This window comes from Ambystoma mexicanum, chromosome 12 (assembly GCF_040938575.1).
Source record: "Ambystoma mexicanum isolate Mex_15411 chromosome 12, UKY_AmexF1_1, whole genome shotgun sequence".
Classification (NCBI taxonomy): domain Eukaryota; kingdom Metazoa; phylum Chordata; class Amphibia; order Caudata; family Ambystomatidae; genus Ambystoma; species Ambystoma mexicanum.
In genome coordinates, this window is record NC_090936.1 from 197,253,031 (window position 1) to 197,273,789 (window position 20,759).

Below are 20,759 nucleotides of genomic sequence, written 5' to 3' on the forward strand. Positions count from 1 at the left end.
TCAACTGCTACCAGGAGCTACTCTTGGCTCCCCAGGCTAACTGATGCAGAAGAAAAACACCCATGTGCATTTGGGACAATCTATAAGTAACCAATAGGACACATCTATATGACATTTAAAGCAAAGTGATACGTTTTCATCTGATGTGGAAGATAGATGTGTGGAACACTATGTACCAACTGCTCGTTCCTCAGTGAAAGCTCCTGGTAGCAGGTTAATGCTGGACAACCAGGAGCTGAATTTGGCCCCCAGTTACCGAATCCAAATTTGGATCTCTGTACAAGTGATGTTAAGAGTGTGAGAATGACCCTGAATGGAGGTTGCTGTAAATACAGAACCAGAGAAAATACAAAAAGCAAGACTATTCTTGAAGAACTATAAGGATCAATCTCAAGGACTATCCAAGAATATTATGGCAAGAAATATCTCTACCAAAGAGAAAGACTGTAAATGAAAAGACCATTGAAATATCAGGTAAAGCCCAGGCAAAGCAAGACATTCTCTTGGCCTATTTAAGTTAGTTGACGATCGTGCTGGGGTCAGATAGAGTTAGTTTGGACAGAGGACATTTTTACTTTGCACTTCTTGACAACTGATGAGCACCTTTAGTTTCCTTAGATAGGTAGGGTATTCCTTTTAGTGGTAGGGATGAGTTATAGGTTTAATGAAAGTATTGAATAATGTCCTCAGCTTGTCTGACTCCTTCTTCCGACCCGCCATACCTGCTACAACTACCCGGATAACACACAAATAATCTACACATTTGTGAACCGGCCGTCACAAAACGCCCCTTGCACAGGTAGACACATTGGATTACAGCAAACCGGCTAAAACTCAACCCTAATAAAATGGAGCCAACGCTCTATATTCCTACAGGTTCTACCTCCACCACAATCCCTTGTCCTGGCGAGATGGGCCCTTTCCCAAACCCGTCAATCATAGTACAGAATCTTGGAATGACAATGGACAACACCCTCACTCTTGATCCAAAGCCATTGTCAGATGTTGTTTCTTCCAGCTGTGAATGCTATGTCGCCTCTTACCTTACATAACATTCACCCACAGGGCCATCATTTCTCTAATACTATCCAAACTAGACTATGCAAAAAGCCTCTATCATGAACTCCCAAATTACTGAACGAAGAAACTTCCAAGAGTTCAAAATAAGAAAAGATTTGAACATAGCACATCAGCATTACATACTCTCCACTGGGTACCTTTCAAAACAAGCATTGGAAATGCCAACATTTTGGGATTTTGTGGACATCTAATAGCAGTGCCTGGGAAATGCCTAATACTTTGTACACATGGCCAATCAATGGGTGGGCAAATAACCAAACACCTACAAGCTTTGTGTCGTCTCCAACATACAGTACTCACACAATCCGAAGAGATGCAACAAAATGCAACAAAAACGGAAGTGCCCGCAGCTTCAAGTAACCAGTTCTGGGCTCTGCTTGGCTGCAAGATAAGCTAGCAACCAAAAGAGCGTTTGCCGCTGCACCTGCAAGATAAACATAGGCTTCAGCTCTGCACTACTAAAAGGAAAAGAAATATCCCGAAATGGGATTTTCCTTATTCTGGTCAATCACAGATTCCAACTCAATAGGATTCAAACATGTGACCTATAGATTGCATTATGTGCTCAGTCAGCAGCATTCGCTCAACCCAGCCATCTATCCTGGCTAGTAAAGCTAACATTTTTCCCTTGCCTCTAACCTGCCTCGGTCTCTCACTTCCTCTGCCTCCACTCTAGCACTTCACACATCATTGTCTCATCCTAACCGCAGCTGGCCGTGCTGCCAACATGTACAGTGTTGGTTGTGCTTAATCTATGAATGTCCACCTATCAGGTGCAACCTTGGAGCAGCAGCAAAGGTGCAGAGATAGTGTAGGGCATTCCTGTTCTGGTGTTAAGTGGGTTGGACATGAGCGTAGAATGCTGGCAAGACTCTATATAGGCCAGCGATTCCTGCTGACTGGAACAAAAGCAACCCTGAGATCATGAGTGTTCTCCTGCAAAGGAGAAATCAAGAGACATGTAGCGCCTGTTTTAAGAGTGTGCCTTCCAGGAAAGCGCTACACCAGACACCACTGCTGCACAAGCAAGCCAATAAGATTGGGGAGCAGAGAGCATTGGGAGACGTGCAAGTTTCACCACAGTTTGTTAGTGCAGATAACTGGCATAAAGCATAGCTTCATCACAGAATAGCCAAGTAACCACCTTTGGTTGACTCAGAAATACTTTCCGGGAGCTGAGGCTGCACACTTACTGACATTCTGTTCTACTGTGCCGTGGAGGGTATTTGAGGAGAGTTCAAGTCTCCTGTGTCTTAAGATGACACAACAAGAGTTCCACCTCATGTCTTTGTCGTGTTCTCAGAGTCTCCTGGGGGTGCAGAGGGACACACCTTGCTCACCGGGTGATGAGGGAAAGATGAACATTTGAGCTCTATTATGTTTCAATCAAGGAAGTGATGCACTAAATCAAGCATAACTTGCAAACATGTCCCAGGGGCTGCCCTGCCCTACATGCAATACCCACCAGCCACACCTTGCATCGATATTATGTGGTATTTGCGCTTCAGAACAGACGAAAAGCCGCTCTAGCGACAGACTTGCTTGCTAAGAAAAGGGGAGCAACCCAGCAAGGTCAAAATTGCCCTAAAACAACAGAAATGATTGCTTAAAATTTCTCAAGCAGGTGAAATGTTTTAATGACAGTTTCCAAGTGGTAGGAAGGCACTTCTACAAGCAGTTAATTTATTCTGGAAGCATTGACATTGATTTTCCCATTGAAAAATGATTTTTCAAATCAGGCCCATAATGTTTACTAATAGTTAGCATTGCCACACAGTTTTGTTTTTGTGTGTATTTGTGACTAGACTGAAAAGCTGCATAACGCACAGAAGATATTTTTAGGCTGACATCATTTTGCATTCATATACTTGTATTCCTCCATTCCAAATAGGAAAAAGCTAAGTTGCTGTCATACTATTTTTGGTTCACATAAGTATTTATATATTTGTCATTTCAGTTTACAATGTGATTTGTGTACAAAATCCCACAAACACACAGAGGACAGTGCTCAAAATCTGTGAGCACTGTCCTCTGTGTGTTTGTGAGATTTTGCTCACACTTCAGATTTCTAGCTCCCCGCTTTCAGTAACGCGGTGCATGCTGACAGCAAGAAGCTAGAAATCCTGAATGCGAGCAAAATTTTGGGAACACACGGAGGACGGTGCTCATGTCGCAGAGGATACTGGCTAAAGACCCTGAGATCCTCTCCAACGTGAGCACTGTGGGGTTTCATGAGTTATTGCAAGTTTCTTATTTGAACACTTTGCAGTTGGTTTAAAAGCGTCGGGGAAGAAAAACAACTAAAAGAGAATGCATTGTAGGCCAAAAATAGAGGTGGGGTGAGCCAGACAATTTATGTGTTAAGCATAGCACAACCAGTCGGATTGCAGGACCATGTAGGGCAAGCATCTGCATGACCCTTCTCAGCTAACAGAGGCAATCATTGAGCCAATAAGGGTTTGAGCACTACATGACATGTATCACAACATTGCCGATTTTGTGTTGTAAGACATTGATATATATTAAAAAATGATTTAAAAAGGATGAGCAACAGCCCTAGCTATATACAAAAAAGGAAATTAAACACAGAAAAGATAGAAATAATAACTGCTGTCAAAAGTATTATAAATTGTTTTAGCTAAATAAAAAAAAGATTGTATTCACATGATTTAATGTATCATTTTATTTGGAAGGTGCATGGTAGCTTTCCTATTCAAAGATGGCCGCTAGTTTTGGCTTGTTTCCAGACAGCTTCCTTAGAGACAGTCATCCAAGCTGGCTGCCTCCATGGAAGAGTCCAAAGCGCTCAAAGAGTTCAGAGATGGGCAGGAATGGGTGGGATTACCCATGGGGATGAGCATGGCTCGTGGCAAGGAATGGGAGGGATTCAATAACCTAACAACTGTGTATCCCTTCTCAAATGTCATTTCCATTGGCAAAGCATTACAGACCCTCATTCAAAGGCCATATTTGAACCTCTTAGGTTAAAGCTCTTATTTCAGCACCACCTAATAGCCCAAACTAAAAAGGGTTCATTTCAAAACCTTGTGCATCGCCCATTGTTCATACCACAGATGGGGCACTTCCTCCTTCAGAAGTAAACTTCAAAACTCTACTCTCCTTCCAGAACGCTTAGGTCCAGCAATTTTTCACCAGTACTATTCCCCAACTTCAACAAGAAACGGCAAGGAAGATCCATATTGCTTTCAGGAAACAGCTCAAGACTTGGATTTTCAACCAACCACTTTGAAAGAAATTAAAATAATAGCAATCGACTAAAAGCTGTGCACCAGAAACTTGGGCTAATTAACGACAAGCATTTTTTTTTAAAACTCTTGGCACTACCCTCTGTGGCAAGCCAATTTGACTCATGAAACCTCTGCTGCATGACACTGGTCCGCACCTTAAACTCAGTGAAATCTACTACCAGGAGCCGGGAAGTGAAAACACTCCTCCTGTACCCAGCCCCTCTGTAGCCCCTCATTCGTGATCATACTCCTCACTAATAAACTCTTGCATCCTTACACCTCGCACACTCCTTCAGATGACCTCCTAGGTCTAGTATACTGAACAGATTCAGACCTTATCCATTTTCTATCAACAACCATGCTGTCAATGTTTGCACTGCGCAATTCCGGGGCTGCCTGTATGTCTAATCTGCCTTGTCGGTACCAACCACAAACGACCTAGAGATTTTCATTTCGACACACAGGCAACGAACACTTTTGACCTGCATCCATCTACACCAAAGGTTTCTGCATGTCTTTCTGCTATCCGAATGGCACTATATGAGACCACTTTACATCAGATATGTTTTGCTATTGATGTATTGTTCATAAGAGAATTGTGACAATAAAAATGCATAAAAGTTAGTAAGCGCTCGAGGGTTCCCCTTTTCTATGCAGAACTCCCACACACAGGCAACAAAATAAAAATGACAAGTGATATTGGGCTGGAAGGATAGCTCAGGGGCAACTACTTGTCTGGGAAGCAAGATGATACGAAACAACACAGGTTCAATCCCCGGGTCCGCACCTTATAAATAACCAATTACAATATTGAAATCTACTAGACCTAAGTGCTCATCACCTCTATTTTCAAATCTACTAAACATTCACTCAAGGAAACATAATCCTCCTTAGCAATAAATGCTTTGCTTCACAACAAAAATACTTCCTAAAAAATACAGCTGCTACTAAAGTTGCAAGTCTGTGACAATCAATACAGAAAATGTGGGCATTTTGAAAAAGGACCTTGTTTTGATTTGATATGATAGGTTATTTAAAACGCGCTTAACACCCAGAGGTTTCTAAGCGCGGACCCGGGGATCGAACTCTGTGTCGTCTTGTTTCCAAGGCGAGCGCGTTGCCTCTGAGCTATCCTCCCGATTTGCGCTGAATCTGCTATTAGCATAAGGGGACAGAAAATATCCAAGGGGAAAAAAGGATAATACTGTGGATAACAGAAAAAGTGTAGCATAGCCAAATGTCAATGTGGGGGGTGCCATGAATTAATAGAAAGAGTACGAATCAAAGTACCCAAGAGCATAACAAGAGCCAACTTGCAGCCACCCGTTTCTGAGTTAACGAGAATTACTTTGTAAAGTAGCAGACGTGGTTGACAGGTGGTGAACGTGCATTGAGAAGAGCCTCAGGGCCTGGTTCACAGAGCGTTTTCCTCTGGGATTGCAACATTGTAAAACGCTTCAGTGAATCAGGCCCTTAGTGTACACAGCACATACCATCTTTCAACAATTATCCAACCGAATTTCCTGCACACCTACCAATCAGGTTGATGCCATTGTCAGACGAAATTATATAGTTAAAACGTCGTGGGCGTTATTTTAAAGACTCCTGAAGGGGTGCATTGAATTATTGAAGTGCTCTCGTTGTCAGATGAGCGCAGAAAAAGCGAGGGATGACGAACATCACTCCCCCATTGACATTTCAAAGCAGGCAACGAGAGGACTGCCAAACCCAATTACACCCCGTCGAGCGTGACCAGTTTTACCGCCTTTTTATTTTTATTGACATCGGACCCAAATGATACCAAGACGCCACTGAGTGAAAAGCGAGAATCTCATCGTACTTTCTGTCAGAAATGTAAGTGCGTAGTTCCAGCCGAGTGAAAACGATGGAATCATAAGTTAAGCAAAGCAGGCGGGGTGTGGGGAAGGGGGCTATTACCAGAGCTTCAAGGTTGTGTGCATTATCGTTTTACATGTCTGTGACGATTCAGTAGCAGCCAGCCCGTGTTCAGTTTTGATGCCATATTTTAGAAGTTTTTTTTTTCATTGCTTTACACATTTTCCGTAATTAAAGCATTCCATTTTGTTTTGAAAACATGTAAGTGAAAGATTAAACGTAGCCTAGATATCGTGTGATTATCAAGAGTGTTCCTAAAGTAGAAGGCGGTTTGGCGATATTAGCGATATTATAAAATGCTTGTCATGGATATTAACAGTAATTATAACACAAAAAGCAGGCTCGTTATTTTTTCAGCAAATGAAGACTCGTTTACTCTACCTAAAGGTTGGCCTGTTCAACCTTTGCATGTGTCATTTTAAATAAATAATGGGCTACAATAAATATCATTCATCAAATATCAGTGCAGGTTTTTGAAGAGTGATAAAATCAAGCTATTTCTTTTCTTAAACAAAAGTTGCTTTTCTACTCATTGGACAGCGCCAAGAAATCAAATTGACAAGGTGCATAGCACTAAAGACAGCTTCGTGTAAGGAAAGGCCGAGGGTACCTGCATGTCACGTCGAGTGATGAACCCCTTGTTCTCTATGTCACAGATCCTGAAGAACTCGTGGGCTTTTCCCAACATTGCCAGCTGTCCCGCGTCTTTGTGGCCGGCCCCGCTCCACCGGTGGTCTTCCGTGGCGGCCGGAGCATCGCCGCGCGTGCGGTTTCTGTCAGTTCCTGCAGGTCTGGCCCAGGAGGTGTTTAATGAAGCTGCCATTGCCCTTGGTCTTCAACTCTGGTCCAGAACCTGAATGCAGGAGGTAAGGAAAAGAGTGCATCAGAGTCTCCCGGTGACGAGGCCTCCTGGCATCTCTTAGCAACCGCCTCTTTAATTAGGTGCTCAAGCATGGAAGAAAAAAAAAGCTTTTTGAAAAACCTCACTTTGGTCTTTTTTTTTTTTAAACTGGACTCCCATTCACAACAAACAGTGATGTGGAGGGGGCGAAGAAGAAAAAAAACGGTGTCGCTTCAAAGCTTTGAAGTAGAACCCATTGGCTTATTAGTCAGAGCGAAAGGCGCGCTGATCATCCATGAGAACAGAACACACATGTTGCTGAGAACACACTAAAATATTACTTTGCAAGCATGACCATAATTCCAACAACAACAACAATCTCCACATTTGAGAACTTACTGAAGAAACATGTTTTTTTTAATGGGTGCTTCCAAGTAACTGACTGCATTACTTTGCATAAGAATAACATGTCTGATAAATGAATAGCAAAACCTGCAGGTTAAAACATTTGTATTTTTGTATTTTACATGTGTATCGCGCACATGACGGACCAAACCGTATAGCGGCACAGTTGGAACAACACATTCATGGAAAGCAGGACCAAGCCCAAGAAGGGAGGCAACAAAAAAAAGCCCCAGGTATAAAATAGCCCCATCTAAACAGAAATGTCTTCAGGGCCCTACAAAACTGATATAATGAGTCGGGGGTCCCGATTTCTACTGGGAGCGAATTCCATAGTTTTGGGGCGAAAGACAGCAAATCTTCTGTCTCCCCTTGTTGTATACACTGAGTGTGGGATAGACAAGCGATGGCAATCTCTGGATTGCAGAGGTCGTGTAGGTTGGATCATTTCCCTCAGAAATGCTGGGGCGAGCCCATTCACACATTTAAAAATAAGGCCCGCTACCTTAAATCTAATGCGATCTTCTACTGCTAGCTAGTGTAGAGCGCGGCGGGACATGAAGATCAACGTTCTGAAAGAAGCCTTCTGCATGGAAGAATAGGCTACTCTCTTCAATCCACTTCGCCTTCAACCAGATTAGAGTGATTACATCGAATCTATATGTTTGAAGGAGAATTGGTCGACTTTCTTTTTTACAGGTTGATTTTGCAACACATATATGCAGGTACAAAAAAGGTAGCAGGCGCCCCTCTCTCGAAAGAACAAGGCATGATAACCTGTTCAGTGGTTATTAACCACATTGAGAGTTCGCAGCCATTGCTTTTTGCTCACTGTACCTTCACAGATGGGAAATATCCATTTGCATATCAGTCTTTGTCCCGCCCACAAGGGCAGTCCAGCACCGAAATGCTATGGCAATTCCTCTCTGAACAAGAGTACCATCAGCAACCCCATACACGTGTTTCAGCCTTGTTGGGCATCATCAGTGAGGTGAAGCTGAGCCTCTCTAAGCACAGAGAGAGGCATCAGCTTCACGTGTATGGGGTTGCTGGTGGTACTCTCGTTCAGATTGGAATTGCCATTGTATTTCGGTGCTGGACTGCCCCTGGGCAGGACAAAGACTGATATGCAAATGGATATTTCCCATCTGTGAAAGGCACAGTGAGTAAAAGCAGTGGCTGCGAACTCTCAAGTGGTTAATAACCACCGAACAGGTTATCATGTCTGTTCTTGCGAGAGAGGGGCGCCCGCTACCTTTGTTAAACTATTTGTTAAGGAACCTGGGATTGGTAACCCTAGGTCTCCTGGGGGCAACCAGACGTGGTCTCCCTCTCACTGTGCTTAGAGAGGCATCAGCTTCACCTCACTGATGATCCCCAACAAGGGTGAAACACGTGTATGGGGTTGCTGGTGGTACTCTCGTTCAGATTGGAATTGCCATTGTATTTCGGTGCTGGACTGCCCCTGGGCAGGACAAAGACTGATATGCAAATGGATATTTCCCATCTGTGAAAGGCACAGTGAGTAAAAGCAGTGGCTGCGAACTCTCAAGTGGTTAATAACCACCGAACAGGTTATCATGTCTGTTCTTGCGAGAGAGGGGCGCCCGCTACCTTTGTTAAACTATTTGTTAAGGAACCTGGGATTGGTAACCCTAGGTCTCCTGGGGGCAACCAGACGTGGTCTCCCTCTCACTGTGCTTAGAGAGGCATCAGCTTCACCTCACTGATGATCCCCAACAAGGGTGAAACACGTGTATGGGGTTGCTGGTGGTACTCTCGTTCAGATTGGAATTGCCATTGTATTTCGGTGCTGGACTGCCCCTGGGCAGGACAAAGACTGATATGCAAATGGATATTTCCCATCTGTGAAAGGCACAGTGAGTAAAAGCAGTGGCTGCGAACTCTCAAGTGGTTAATAACCACCGAACAGGTTATCATGTCTGTTCTTGCGAGAGAGGGGCGCCCGCTACCTTTGTTAAACTATTTGTTAAGGAACCTGGGATTGGTAACCCTAGGTCTCCTGGGGGCAACCAGACGTGGTCTCCCTCTCACTGTGCTTAGAGAGGCATCAGCTTCACCTCACTGATGATCCCCAACAAGGGTGAAACACGTGTATGGGGTTGCTGGTGGTACTCTCGTTCAGATTGGAATTGCCATTGTATTTCGGTGCTGGACTGCCCCTGGGCAGGACAAAGACTGATATGCAAATGGATATTTCCCATCTGTGAAAGGCACAGTGAGTAAAAGCAGTGGCTGCGAACTCTCAAGTGGTTAATAACCACCGAACAGGTTATCATGTCTGTTCTTGCGAGAGAGGGGCGCCCGCTACCTTTGTTAAACTATTTGTTAAGGAACCTGGGATTGGTAACCCTAGGTCTCCTGGGGGCAACCAGACGTGGTCTCCCTCTCACTGTGCTTAGAGAGGCATCAGCTTCACCTCACTGATGATCCCCAACAAGGGTGAAACACGTGTATGGGGTTGCTGGTGGTACTCTCGTTCAGATTGGAATTGCCATTGTATTTCGGTGCTGGACTGCCCCTGGGCAGGACAAAGACTGATATGCAAATGGATATTTCCCATCTGTGAAAGGCACAGTGAGTAAAAGCAGTGGCTGCGAACTCTCAAGTGGTTAATAACCACCGAACAGGTTATCATGTCTGTTCTTGCGAGAGAGGGGCGCCCGCTACCTTTGTTAAACCATATATGCAGGTAGTCGCCCTGCAGCCCCTCCCCCCTTTCTCTCCACTACAATAATTATTTCCCTAAATCCACCCCCCACACACACATATATATATATTTATATATATATGCGGCAACATTCGTCAAAAAAATCTGCAACCAATTCTCATGCGACCAAATAGGCTGTGCAGTGATCTGCCAATCCCCATTCCACCAGAGCAATCTGTTCCCGGGTCAGCACGGATGACATGAAGTAATGTCATTCATGTCCCTCAATACGATTTGTAGAAGAGCTACACGTGTGGGTGTACACTAGTAATCATAGCACCATGTGCGAGTTCATGTGTGGTTGACAGTTTATCAGTTGCCACTCTACTTCTCTTTCTTTACACATTTGGGCCGAGACCTGAAGTGCCTACTTGGCATGGTATCATTTTCTGTCTGCCAAGACATACAGAAATGTCCCAAACATTGGAGATCAAAACTAATTTAAGATCACATGGCACCTTAACTTGTATATCTTTATATTGGGGTGCACTGGCGTCAAAGTATTGACAGCAGGAACTCAAATAACCATTGTTCTTAATTCTCTCCCAATCAGTGGTCGAAGTGGGGGAAAAATAGTAGTGGAGCTATGGATTTTGTAGAAAAATTGGTGTTTCCAGTGACGGCTGCTGAATTTTATAAATGGGTGTCTGGGAATACATTTTTTTTAAATAATCGGTTAAACAGTGCTTTTTTGCAGCACATTTTCAGAGAAAATTGGGTAAAGAAATACAAAGTTTACAAACAGATTTCTAGGGTAAATTTGATGCAGAGCCACCAAAAGTGCACAGGAGCATTTCCCCAACACATTTTCGTGATACATTTTTGTTAACTTTAGAAGGATAAAAGTGTGTGCTGGTCATATTGGGAGGCTATCCTTTGTTTACATAACATTCTCTGCAGTCGCCACATTACCCTCCTTTGATCTATTTATAAAGATGGAATCTCCCACCCATTACATTTTCTCCCAAAGAATCAACCCTAGAAACTTTCTCTTCTCCCAGCAATCCACTCTGGAGCAACACAAAGCATGTAGTGCATTACAAAAAAACAAATAAATAAATGAAATAAGCATCAGCTGAAATCCCATATCTACGTTTTACATGTAAATTACTTTTGACTGCGCACGTCCCCAATAAAGTAACAAGAAGTTCAAGATTAAAGTGGGTGCCCAATAGCTTCCAGTTGGGGGTAGCTCTTAAGTAATGGGCAGCCCTGCTGCAATGGGGACCATGCAGTGTATTCTGCATGCACGTTGATCAGACTCACATCAGCACATTACGACATGCATCCATTTTGTATTATGTGTTCTTTCATTATTTTGGCAAGTACTCTGTTTTGTAGGCTGCTGTCCTTTTAGAACAGGTTGTGTGAGAGTGCTATAGGGGTGCACGTGCACCCTTCAAATACTGGAAGAGGCGCTAGCTTCAAAGACGGTAGAGGAGTGGCAAACTTACTTTTGTAGGGGAATCTAACTTCATTAATCATTGTAAGGAGACTCATTTAGTGCAGCTTCAATGTTACAATCAGTTAACTCTCTCCTTTAAGTCTGAAAACACCCACTTCTTGCAGAACCTGAAGGTCCTAGAAAGTGTGAGAATGGCAGATGGTGTGCAGTGAAAGACTCAATATCATAGCATAGCAGGACATAGCAGAGCATGAGGTAGTACTCTGGATGAACCAAGAGACTTCAGTGGCTGGGAGCAACAGGGGGGAAAATGTAATGTTGGCTTAACCACAGCTAGTCTGCTATACTAGAATCTCTGGTGCGCTGATTGGCTGGTGGGACTATGTCTACCTGTCAAATCAAGTCCTATTGTAAGGGTGTAAATGTAATCACTTTTACGCACTCACATTTTTGCAGTTGAATTCAGGGTGAGATTACATTATATGCCCAGGATCACACACTTATGCTAAACAGTGAACAGGGATTTTAACCCACTGTGTAATTTGGGCAGAGCCACCTTCTTCCACGCTTCACTTGGAACAAATATTTAAGTTTTGGGTGTCAATCAAGACCTACAATAATACTGTCCTATATAGTTTACTTGCAAAATACACAAATTGCACAGTAAAGCATCATGACAACATGTAAATTCATATAGCAGCATGTTGGGCCACAATGATATCTGTGTACCTTTTATTTTCCACATCCAAAATGGGAAACAATAAGATGCAAAAGGCAAAATATCTATGTACCCACTTCATTTTCAGCAATGTAAGACACACTCACAATAAAATACGTTGTGTCATAAACCCACTTAGGTTTGGAGATTCGTCACAAACCTCCGGCGTGACGTGTTGTTATGTATGGTTTTAAGAATATTCAACTAAGGACATCAAAGCAAACTTTAGTTTTTAGCATCAAGCTATTAGACATTATGGGTGGTCTGGCTGGACCCTGACCTCCCGCCCGCACCCTGCCTGGGCGAGGCTGTTCATCCCAGGAGTTGGGGGGCCTTGGATCAGTGTCCTCGGGGGCAACATGGGCAAACTATCTCAACAGCCCCACCCACGCCCTAAAAATGATTCTCATTCTACCTGCATGGGACCGGAATAAGATAAGAATCACTTCCCATTTACAGAGGACTTTGAACATGGGTAATTAACATTTACTCCCATTATATTGTAAAAAACAAATAGGGGGCGGGGTGGGGTTGTTTGTATAACCCAGTACAATGCAGTTAAATTATTCGCCTGTGTGTTTGTTCGATTTTAGAAGCATTTTTATAGAGCCAGATTGCTGGATAGCTTCTAGGCGCCTGGCTCTGCTTGCATAGGTAAGAAAAGCAATGGATGCCCTCAGTCTGAGAATGCTCTGGGTTCATGTGCTCTCCAGCTTTAGCCATCCGCTCTCAATTGTATTAATTTTCCCCCAGGGTCGGACTGGGCCATAAAATTGTCCCGGGCACCAATGAAAAAGTGGCCCACAGTTGCAAATGGGAATTCATTCCTTTTGTAATACTGTTTGAATAGGGTGAGGGGGAGTTTTTTTTAAATAAAATGGGATAATTGTGCATTTTAATGAATATTTATTCAGCAACACTGGTCAAAACCTCTATCCACATAGTTAAGCAACTCATCAAACTGGCCCACATTGGCCCAAAAAGTGGCCCACTTTGACAAAAAAAACCTGTCCATGCTAACATTTTGTGTTTTTGGTTTGACCACGGTCCTGTTGCCTAGGCCAGTCCGAGCCTGTTTTCCCCCCTGTCTGTTCTAGGCCCACCCACAGCCTAAACTGTTCTTGACAGCCGTGGTGTCCTGCTGTCCTACGCACGTCCATTCTCATGCGTGTTCTTTAGTCTCCAGCTTTGCCACTGGTTGCACTTGCCCAGCACACTCAATGTACACTTTTTGGGTCGTAATCTCACCACATCTAGGGGCCAATTCTGCAACAAAAGATAGAAGAACCGGTGAGATAGCACACCTGTCTCACTGCCGCAGAACTTTGGAAACATTCAGCTTCTGGGCGCTATCCTCTGAACTCAATAGTTCCCAATTTCCAGGGCAGATAACATTTCTGGGACCAACAGGAACTCCTAAAAGATGCTCCACCACGCAGGCATCCCTGCAAGCGCTACGCAATACCCTTCAACAAACAGGGTCGATTTCCACAAAGTTCAAATACTTCTAATACTGCCCACTCTCACAGCACCTACAGCATAGCACCGTCAGACCTAGAAGCTGAGAAACTGAAATGCAACATAGCAACCTGCCCCCCAGGTCACACTGGGTGTCAAATCAAGTAGCCAGGACCCAGACCCAGTTTCTGGCTTCAAACCCATCCAGCTCCTAAAATGCAGCTCTCCTATGACTGAGTAATGTGAACATCGCCTTCTGCCTCCCCTGGGGGCCCCTAATGAGGACAGGGCTGCACTGCATCCACTGCTTGAAGGAGGTGGGCGGGCTCTCATTATACTGCAATTAATCCCATCATTTGATGGGGGTTCAAAGCTGCTCCACCACACAGGCACCCCGAGTCATAAACAGTGTGTCTGGGCAATAGCTGAGGGGTGGCCGAAAACAGTGACTGGATCATGGTGAAACTTCCAAAAATGTGCCACCGTTTTAAAGACATACAGATAACCTTGCTGGCGCGCATTAATATTATTTGCATTTCGTCTGTAAAATGAAATGTGTTTTTATTGAATAAAAAAACTGTCCACACAGCCGAGATTAGAACTGCATGCTGGGCCCTTATCTGTATGCCAGTAACCTGCGTGTAATATGCTCGGGAGAGAGGTACGCACTGAACCGTCCTTCTCTCCCAACCCTGGGCACCTGACCTGGCCCAGTGGCCCTGACCTCCCGCCCTCAGCCTGCACTTCAGACTACAATATGCTCGGGTCGGGAGAGAGGGACAGCACTGAACCGTCCTTCTCTCCCGAACCAGCACCTGGCCTGCCTTGACCTCCCGCCTGCACCAAATAAAATATGCTCGAGTTCGGGTAGAGAGGGACGGCACTGAACGAACCATCCCACTCTCCCGACCCACTGCACTCACCTCCATTTGTGTCCCCCTCCCCCTTTACCTACCTGTCTTTCAGCGCAGGCTGCAGGTAATAAAATTCTAGGCCTGGTGCAGTCCAACTCCGACAGAGACTGCTGGTCACTGGCCCACGCTTGCGCATAGTGAGGGGCACACGGCACTGCACCTCAATGCGCAGGCGTGGGCCAAGGCTCTGCCATCAGCCTACTGTCTGCAGCCTGCATCAGGCAGTGCAGTGCTGTGACCGTTCCTATACTTTTACTTTAAAAAGGAACGCTCCGGAGCGGTTTCTTTTAAATATAAAAGTATAGGAATGGAAATGGAGAAAAAAAAAAAGTATAGGAGCACCGCTCCCATCCGCTCCCCCTCACTTCGATCACTGCTCCCAATAGAGAATCCCTCCCTCTCTCATATGAAAGTCTTGCCAGCGTATAAGGTCTTTGTTGGTGTGACAAAGGCTCTTTGAGTCTTGGCTTCAGACTTGTTAGTTTGGGCTATTAGGTGTCGCTAGGAGCACCTATAGGCCAAAACGATTGCATTAGAGTACAGATAAGGAGAGAAATGGCATATGAGAAGGAACACACAGCTTGCAGGCGTTGTTTGGTTATTTGCCCCTACACTGGCTGCCCATGACCATGCTAATCCCTATGGGCATTCTCACTCAGTTCCTTCCCCTCCGCACCCAAAACTCCTCCTCATGGGAACTCTTCAGCTCACCTTAATCAAGATGTACCATCAAACATTGCCAGTGTTTTTTCACAGAAGTCTTCTGAGAGTTAATGACTTAATTGGAGCTGTAATCCCGCTACTTGTGCAATAAAAATGTCTTCACCAGGTCTGCCTTCAGCCGCTCAATTTATAAGCACTCTGCGAGTCCTTCACTGAAGTCCTGGTAAAAACAAGCATTGGCAAAGCCAACCATTTTGGCTTGTGTATAAGGATTAGGCATGTTCCAGGCACTGCTATTAGGTGTCCAAGTACTGGCACCATTTTGCATCTGCTATCAACAATGGCCAGTTAATGCCACTACGGCTGTGCCTGGCAAGTGCCTTTCCCATGCCTACACAAAAGCCCACACTTTTGGCATGCCAATGCTTGTTTTCTCCAAGATACCCGTCTCTCTCCAGCACCTTTCAGATGGATGCTCTGTGCCTCTTCTGTATTCACATCAGCCCACTGTACTGCTAACCATGTACCTATGTGTCCCTCTATACCAGTTGCCGCCTCTGCTAATTTCCCGCATGCTATACCCAGCTGTATTGATATGCCTACACACCTAAATGGTACTAAACCTTCAACGGCTCATCTATCCTCCATAAACAATGACCCTGGTGAACATCCCAACACTACCATCACTCGAGTTAACACAGCCACCAACAACCACCCACCACGACCACCTCCACTGCCCCTGCCCATTCCTCCCTCCTCTCAAACATCTCCCACACAGCCACCCCATCCATCTGCACCCCTCCCACCCAGGATCCATACCCTGTCTAGGAATATATTACCTTGCTAGGCTTGGAAATAGGCCCTCCAAAACTAGAGCGAGCCACCACTCCTCCCCATCGAGAACCTAGGTGCAACACGATCCTGCTTGGATGAACCCCGATGGGCAAGAATTAGATCCAGAACAACCATACCTCCACCCCTCCTTACCCACAAAAGACAGACTGGGCACCTAAGCCCCCCCCCCCACACTTCCCTGAACCACAAAGGAACCACAATCTACCCTCAAACAACTTTGACCTGAGCAATTATATGACCTCAAAGGCGCCTTGCTAAATGTCATCTCCCTGTAGCCCATGCCATGGACATCCACAACCTCATACTTGAACACCAACTTGATTTCTTTGCCATCACTGAATCTTGGCTCCACAAGGCCTCAGGTCCACTACTCACCATAGCCATCCCACCCAACTACACCATCCTCAGGGTGGATTCCCCCAGAACCTTTGGTGGCAGAGTAGCTCTTATCTGCAGATCCTCACTCCAGCTCAGAGCTTGCCCTATCTCCTTCACACCTGGCTACGAAACACTCCTATGCAAATTGACTATCAATCCTAAAACCACAATCAACCTCTTCCTTGTTTATTGCCAACCCAATAATTCCAGCCATCCAGAACTGGACATACCTTTACTGGTCACCCCATTCCTTAAACTCTCCACTAAATGCATTATCCTAGACAATATCAACTTGGGCTTCAAGGGCTCTTCAGACACCAAAGCAACTGCCCTTGCCCTTGCCCTGGAAGACATAAACTTCATACAACTTATCGACGGCACCCACCCACTCTAAAGGCTGCACGCTTGACTGGCTTCTCACGACCAATATCACTGTTGACATCACTGCCATCAATGAAATCAATTGGTCTGACCACTTCACCATTCACTTCAACCTAGCCAACCCCACCCCACCCCCATTACCATCCTAAATAAAGAGCAAAACCCCATACTGGTAAGAAGCACCAGTAAATTGACTCACAATTCCATGAAATCCAACTCGATCACTTCTCTGGAATCAGGTCCCCCCTGGGCTAACCATAAACCCCACCGACCTTGCCAACTGTTATCACAATGGTCTCCTCGCCACCATGGACTCAATCGCCCCCTTTGGGCCAAAATCCAAAACCCTGTCAAACATTCAACTACTGGTTTAATGAAGACCTCATCTCCCTGCATAAGGAGAAAAGAGCCTTAGAATACCTTCACAAAAAGAAGCCCTCCACCGACACCTGCACCGCACTCACTATTGTCATCTGTAACTACAAAACAGCTGTTACCACCAAAGCTAACATATTTAATGAGTTTATCAATAATGCTAGCTCCAACTCCAAAGAGCTCTTAGCCATCCTAAAAGAGCTAGAAACCCCCCATTCCACCCCAACCCCACCCACGCTGACAAAGCATGGTGTACCACCATTCAAGATGAGCTAGCACAAAAAATCACAACCCTGCAAACCAAAATCAGCATTGAGAAAGCCAACCTGTCCTCGAAAGCATCCACTGCCATCTCTGACAACATACCAGCCAATGCCTTTAACTTCCCCCCTTTAGCTTCAAGGAAGTCTCGTTAGATGAAGTGCTCTCAGCCATCCTCACCCTCAAGCCTTCCAACTGCAAAGCCGATGCATGCCCGCTCATATAGTCAAACTCTGTGCTCACACACTTGCCCCAATCATAACAAGCTTTGTCAATGCCTCCTTCCGCACCAATGAAGTCCCTTCCAACATCAAATCTGAATAGATTACCCCCTCTTAAAGAAGCCCGCTCTTTACCCTTCTATACCAACCAACTACAGGCCAATCATTACTGTCCCATTTTTACTAAAAATCCTGGACATATTGGCCTACTTACAAGTGCAGAATTTCCTTGAAGAAAACCCCTTACTTGGCAAGAGACAATCAGGCTTCTGTCGTAAACATTGTAGAGAGACGGCACTCTTAGATCTCAAAATCCAAATGGACATCATCAGGGATCCCGGCCATCTCGGCATTCTCCATCTCCTAGACTTATCCGCATCCTTCGATCTAGTCAACCATAATACACTATGCCAACATCTCCGCCAGCACTTCCACTTCTCCACAGAAGCCACCACCTGGATATATTCTTTCCTCAATGACCGTACCACCAGAGTATTCATAGGGGGAGTAGCTGCTGATGCCATTCCAGCACCCCTTGGTGTACCGCAGGGATCCTGTCTCTCACCTACACTATACAACACCTATATCAAGCCTTATTTGATCTCCAGGACTCCCTAGGTGTTATCTACACCAACTTTGCAGATGACACCCAAATACTCATTCCCATCGCAGGCAACTTTTTGCACGACATCAACACCATAAACTCGAACTACAGCACCATACAAAATTAGATGGGCCCACATAACTTGTGCCTAAACAATGAGAAACGTGAGTTCCTCATTCTCGGCTTCCCCACCGCCTAAAAAACCTTGACCCAGCCTTCTCCTCCATCTGCATTGATGGCACCTCCATCCTTGTCTTAAAAAGAGTAAAGACCCTTGGCATACATCTCAAAGCCGATTTGACCATGACAAAAGATATAAAGGCATCAGGAGAGAGAGTCTACTTGGGTGTGGAAATGGGAATTGAGTGCCTTGATGACAACGAGGAACGGACATCATTTAGTAGTTGCTAGGGGTATCAATGGCATTCCTCTTGCAACCGTTAGCACTGCCTCGACTATGGTGGTGTCAGAGGACGTGATAGCGGTGGCATGCCCAGGGGATAAGAAACCTCAGCAGGGTCTTTTCTTCCCCAAGACTCTTTGGTGCATGAATTACATGTGTAGTTCTACCGGCCTGCACAGATTTTAACTCTAAAAACAAAGTTGGTTAATTTCCCATCAGTCCAGACTCACTTTACTTTCATTTGATTATAACCTCAATGAAATTATGCAATTTCTGTATGCACTTTTTTCAACAACATAAAAGTATAGGTCAATATAATTTGCAAATAATTTGCTGACCAACAAACAGCCAATGATCAGCTTAGCACAGGTCAGGCTTTATTGAGTGTTTAAATGAATGGATCTCCTGTTAAAATACAGGGCCTTTAACGAGCATTACTACTCAGTAAATTATCATACTTGCTAATCTGCAGCCTCGGTTGTTGATATGAGTGCTTGTATGTTCAATTTGTATAAGGCTTCATACAACAGGCTCTACTTGGCATGTGGTCAGTGGGGATACCTTTGCACATGGTGCTGCTATCTGGCACGTGGTTGTGATGTTGGCAGGGAGTGTATAGCAGCAGTTGTGGCTGCATACGGAAGACGACACTGCCACCTGAGCCTGGGCATCTGCACCGTGCCTATACCTGACTAATGAGGCATTATCGGGCATGGAATGGCATTACCTGGACAACTGAGGATGTCATTGCCATATAATGGCAACACCAAAATGTATAATGTGTACCATGTATGATGCATCTAACTGGATTATGGCCCTGTCACTGGCGTATGATGACACATGTGGGCATTGAAGACTGCAGTTGGCAGTACAAGGCCAATGTGAGGCAACAACAGGCAGACGGCACACTCCTGTTAAAGCACAAAACATGCAGCATCCCTCCATCTCTGTGTCTGTAGCATCTATTTCCCGGTTTTCCAACCCTCTTGTCTTTGCCTCTCGCTCATTTTCTTTCTCCCCGAAGTCCAAAGTCTAGATAGTCCTGTTTGGGGCACAATGTGCTCCTGCACAGACAATCGTAGGTGCTCTGAAACCAGTACGGTGGTGATTTCGAGAAGTATAAAACCATATTAGCAGCACGTAACACATGACAGTCCAAAAACACCCAACCAAACCCCATACAAATGTTTAAGAAGCCTTCCCTATCAGCATGTTCCCCATTAGTAGTCTGAATCTCAAATGCACATAAACCTTAAAATGAATATAACTGTCTCTCAGGGTTGTCCAATTCCGCGTCTCGAGGTGCGGAATCCTGCCGGGTTTTCAGGATTTCCCTCATTAAAATTCATGAGAAAAAATGTACATATATTTAGAATGATTGTATGCAGATTTATATAATGAATATTGATGAGCAGTATCCTGCAAATCCAACGTGTTTCCAGCCCTCAAGGCCTGGAATTGGGCAACCCAGTAGCAAAATGATTGCCTCACAGCTACACCCTACATTATTAAGAATAGAAACAGATGAGCACCCCAGCCAGAAAATACTAGAACGTGCAAGCGATGGGCTTGCCTCACTCAGGCACCCAATCATAAAACATTATGGTGCACTGATGCCAACATCCGTCTGCATTGTGGGAACTTTATACTGGTGCAACACTTTTCAATTTTCTGTGGCTCTTTGGCCACTACCGAGTCCTGTAAGGACAGTCCTATATTCATTTTCCCCACTAAGCAATAATAATGCGTGCAGCACATCAATGTTTCTCTATGAATTTCAGTTGCACCAATGAGTATAGTTCACGTCCCCAGGGACCTGATATACACATTTGCTGGGGAGTTTGACAAAACACTTGGACCAGAGGAATTTCTCCTAAACCCATGATTGTAAAATGCCCTTGATGACCTTTTCATTGTTATTTGGG

The 20,759-nt window shown here is 44.8% G+C and overlaps 1 protein-coding gene across 1 annotated transcript in view; it reads right to left on the reverse strand.

Annotated features, from left to right (window-relative positions):
- CRACR2A (calcium release activated channel regulator 2A) overlaps positions 1–20,759 on the reverse strand; it is a 957,312-nt gene that overhangs the window by 682,736 nt on the left and 253,817 nt on the right. The window contains exon 2 of the mRNA XM_069628295.1: positions 6,835–7,077. Coding sequence (XP_069484396.1) covers positions 6,835–7,047 — 213 coding nt within the window. The 5' untranslated portion in view covers positions 7,048–7,077. The remainder of the gene's footprint in view (positions 1–6,834; positions 7,078–20,759) is intronic.